The following is a 3,599-nucleotide window of genomic DNA, read 5'->3' as shown; positions in this document are numbered from 1 at the left end:
CCCCAATGTCCCCCAGTGTCCCCAGAGCCTGACGCCGACGCGGCCCCTCGGGTTCCACATGCGCATTTATAATAATAATAATAATTAATAATAATTAATAATAATAATAATTAATGAGGGTGAGGGGGGGCGGCGCCGCCCGCGCCCCCAATGCACTAAAACTGCACCTGCTGGCCTTGGGGACAGCGGGGACACGGCGGGGACACGGCCCGGCCCTGATTGTCACCGTGCCACCACGGCCCCGCCACCGGGGCCACCCCGGGCCGTGTCCCCAGTGTCACATCCCAGTGTCACATCCCGGTGCCACATCCTTGGTGTCACATCCCTGGTGTCACATCCTGATGTCACATCCCAGTGTCACATCGCGGTGTCACATCCCCGGTGTTACATCCTGATGTCACATCCTTGGTGTCACATCGCGGTGTCACAGCCCTGGGCTGTGTCCCCAGTGTCACATCCCGATGTCACATCCTTGGTGTCACATCGCGGTGTCACATCCTGATGTCACATCCCAGGTGTCACATTGTGGTGTGACAGCCCTGGGCCGTGTCCCTGGTGTCACACCCTTGCTGTCACATCACGGCGTCCCTGGTGTCACATCTCTGGTGTCACATCTCGGGACTGGGCCCTGTGATGTCACGTCTGTGACATGTCCGTGTCCCCAGGCCACCACTCCGTGTCCTTCAGTGCCATGTCCCCATTGTCACAGCCTGGGGACGTCTCTGTCCTGCGTCACTTCCTGGTGCCATTCCTGTGTCCCTGTGCCACTTCCCGATGCCATCTCTGTCCTGTGTCACTTCCTGGTGCCATTCCTGTGTCACTTCCCGGTGCCATCTTGGTGCCATTCCTGTGTCCCTGTGTCACTTCCCAGTGCCACCTCTGTCCTGTGTCCCCGTGTCACTTCCTGGTGCCACCCCTGTCCTGTGCCATCCTGGTGCCATCTCTGTCCTGTGTCACTTCCCAGTGCCATCCTGGTGCCATTCCTGTGTCCCGTGTCACTTCCCGGTGCCATCTCTGTCCTGTGTCCCCGTGTCACGTCCTGGTACCATCCTTGTGTCATGTCCCGGTGCCATCTCTGTGCCATCCTTCTGTGTCCCCTCGCTGTCCCTCGCTGTCACATCCCCGTGCTGGCTCTCCACGCTGTCCCCCGTCCCACGTTCCTGCGCCATCTCCGTGCCACATCCCCACGTCCTGGTGCCACCTCCGTGTCCCTTCAATGTCCCCTTGGGGCCGAGTGTCACATCCCCAGGCCCCGGCGTCACACCCGTGTCACATCCCCCAGCCATGTCCGTGTCCCTGGGCCACCTCCCAGAGTGTCACCTCCAAGTGTCACCTCCGAGTGTCACCTCCGAGTGTCACCTCCCAGAGTTCACACCCTCGGTGCCACCTGCCCGTCCTGTCCCCAGTCCCGTGTGGGGACCCTGTGAGGCACGGCCAGGGGGACACAGAGGGGACAGGCGTGTCCCCTGGCCTCGGCAAGGTGGGGACGGTGGGAGGGGACAGCTGGGATGGCAGGGACACACTGGGGACACACTGGGGACACACTGGGGACACTCCAGGCCAGGCTGGGGCTGTGGTGGCCGCAGAAGTGTCACCGTCACGCTGAGTGTCACAGGAGGGTGGCACAGGGGGGTGGCACAGGTGTCACCACCCCCAGTGGGTGTCACAGGTGTCCCTGTCCCAGGGCTGTCCTGGCTGTCCCTGGTGCGTCACAGGGAATGTCCCAGCTGTCCCCGGTGTCCCCTGCCGGGCGTGGTGGCACCAGGCAGTGTCCCAGGGCTGTCCCTGTTCCCGGAGGTGGCCCGGCTGTCCCCGGTGTCCCAGGGCTGTCCCCGGTGTCCCCTGCCGGGCGTGGTGGCGCCGGGCGGGCGCTACCTGGTGAAGAAGGGCAGGTGGTGGCCCAGGCCACCCCCCGGGCGCGGGGACTCTGTCCGGGCCATCACGTCCTTGAACCAGGTGGCCACGTCCACCTCGAGCGTCTCGTAGCGCTTGATGAAGGTGTGCTCCTGTGGGGACATGAGGACATGGGGGACACTGGGGACATCAGGGACATGGGGACGTCGGGGACAGCGGGGACATTGGGGAAGCGGGGACAGTGGGGACATGGGGACAGCGGGGACATTGGGGACAGGGGGACAGTGGGGACATGGGGACAGCGGGGACATTAGGGATATTTGGAACATGGGGACATTGGGGACAGCGGGGGACATGGGGACATCAGGGATAGCAGAGGACATCAGGGACAGCAGGGACAGCGGGGACATGGGGGACAGCAGTGACATGACATGGGGACATCGGGGACAGCAGGAGACATTAGGGACATTTGGGACTTGGGGACATCAGGGGACAGTGGGGGACATGGGGACATCAGGGATAGCGGAGGACATCGGGGACATGGGGACAGCAGGGATGTGGGGACATGGGGACATCAGGGGACAGTGGGGACATTAGGGACATGGGGACATTGGGGACAGCAAGGGACAGCAAGGACATGGGGGGACAGCCAGGGACACGGGGACAGCACAGGACATCAGGGACATTGGGGACATGGGGACACCAGGACACTGGGGAATATGAGCACAAGGGGACCACACTGGACATGGAGGACAAAGCTTGGGGACACGGGGACAAAGCACCAAGGGTGAGGACAAGGTGGGGACGGGGACATGGGACACGGATGTGGCCTTGGGGACACGGGGACACAGACACAGGGACATGGATGTGGCCTTGGGGACACAGGCACAGGGACACGGGGACAGACACAGGGACACGGATGTGGCCTTGGGGACACGGGGACACAGCTGCAGACACGCAGGGGAGGTGACAGAGACGTGGGGACCCCCAGGGATGGTGACATCGTGCACGTGCCCCCACAGGTGACACACGCGGCCCTTGGGGACACAGGGGACAGGGCAGGGCATGGCTCTGGTGACAGCCGTGATGGGGAGGTGGCCCCAGGGGACAGGGGAAGAGACAGATGTGATGGGACAGGTGACAGGTATGGCAGGTGAGGCACTGACAGTGACAGGTGTGACAGTGACAGGTAATAGGTGTGACACTGACAGGTGTGACAGTGACAGGTGTGACAATGACAGGTAACAATGATAGGTGACAGGTGTGACAGGTGATGTGACAGTAACAGACGACAGGTGTGACAGTGACAACTGACGGGTAACAGGTGCGACAATGGCAGGTGACAGTGGCAGGTGACAGTGGCAGGTGACAGTGGCAGGTGTGACATTGCCAGGTGTGACAATGCCAGGTGACAGTGGCAGGTGTGACAATGGCAGGTGTGACAGCGCCAGGTGACAATGGCAGGTGACAGTGGCAGGTGACAGTGGCAGGTGTGACAACGCCAGGTGACAACGCCAGGTGACAATGGCAGGTGACAGTGGCAGGTGTGACAATGGCAGGTGACAACGGCAGGTGACAGTGGCAGGTGACAGTGGCAGGTGTGACAATGGCAGGTGACAATGGCAGGGGACAGTGGCACTCACCAGTAACTTGTTGTACTTTGGTCTCTTCCTGTGGTCCTTGGTGAGGCTGGGGGAGGGGACGGGAGCTGAGCACCTCTGGGACCCTCGAGCCACGTCCCCATG

The 3,599-nt window shown here is 62.1% G+C and overlaps 1 protein-coding gene across 1 annotated transcript in view; it reads right to left on the bottom strand.

The window, feature by feature from the left end:
• Positions 1-47: 47 nt before the first annotated feature.
• The window catches only part of MAP2K7 (mitogen-activated protein kinase kinase 7), a gene marked incomplete at its 5' end in the record, with an annotated part of 11,040 nt that continues 7,488 nt past the window's right edge, over positions 48-3,599 (bottom strand). The window contains 2 exons of the mRNA XM_031065275.1: positions 48-2,006; positions 3,498-3,543. Coding sequence (XP_030921135.1) covers positions 1,872-2,006; positions 3,498-3,543 — 181 coding nt within the window. The remainder of the gene's footprint in view (positions 2,007-3,497; positions 3,544-3,599) is intronic.

This window comes from Geospiza fortis, unplaced genomic scaffold (assembly GCF_000277835.1).
Source record: "Geospiza fortis unplaced genomic scaffold, GeoFor_1.0 scaffold906, whole genome shotgun sequence".
Lineage (NCBI taxonomy): Eukaryota > Metazoa > Chordata > Aves > Passeriformes > Thraupidae > Geospiza > Geospiza fortis.
Note: the sequence above shows the minus strand (reverse complement) of the source record. Positions and strands in the feature narration are given on the sequence as shown.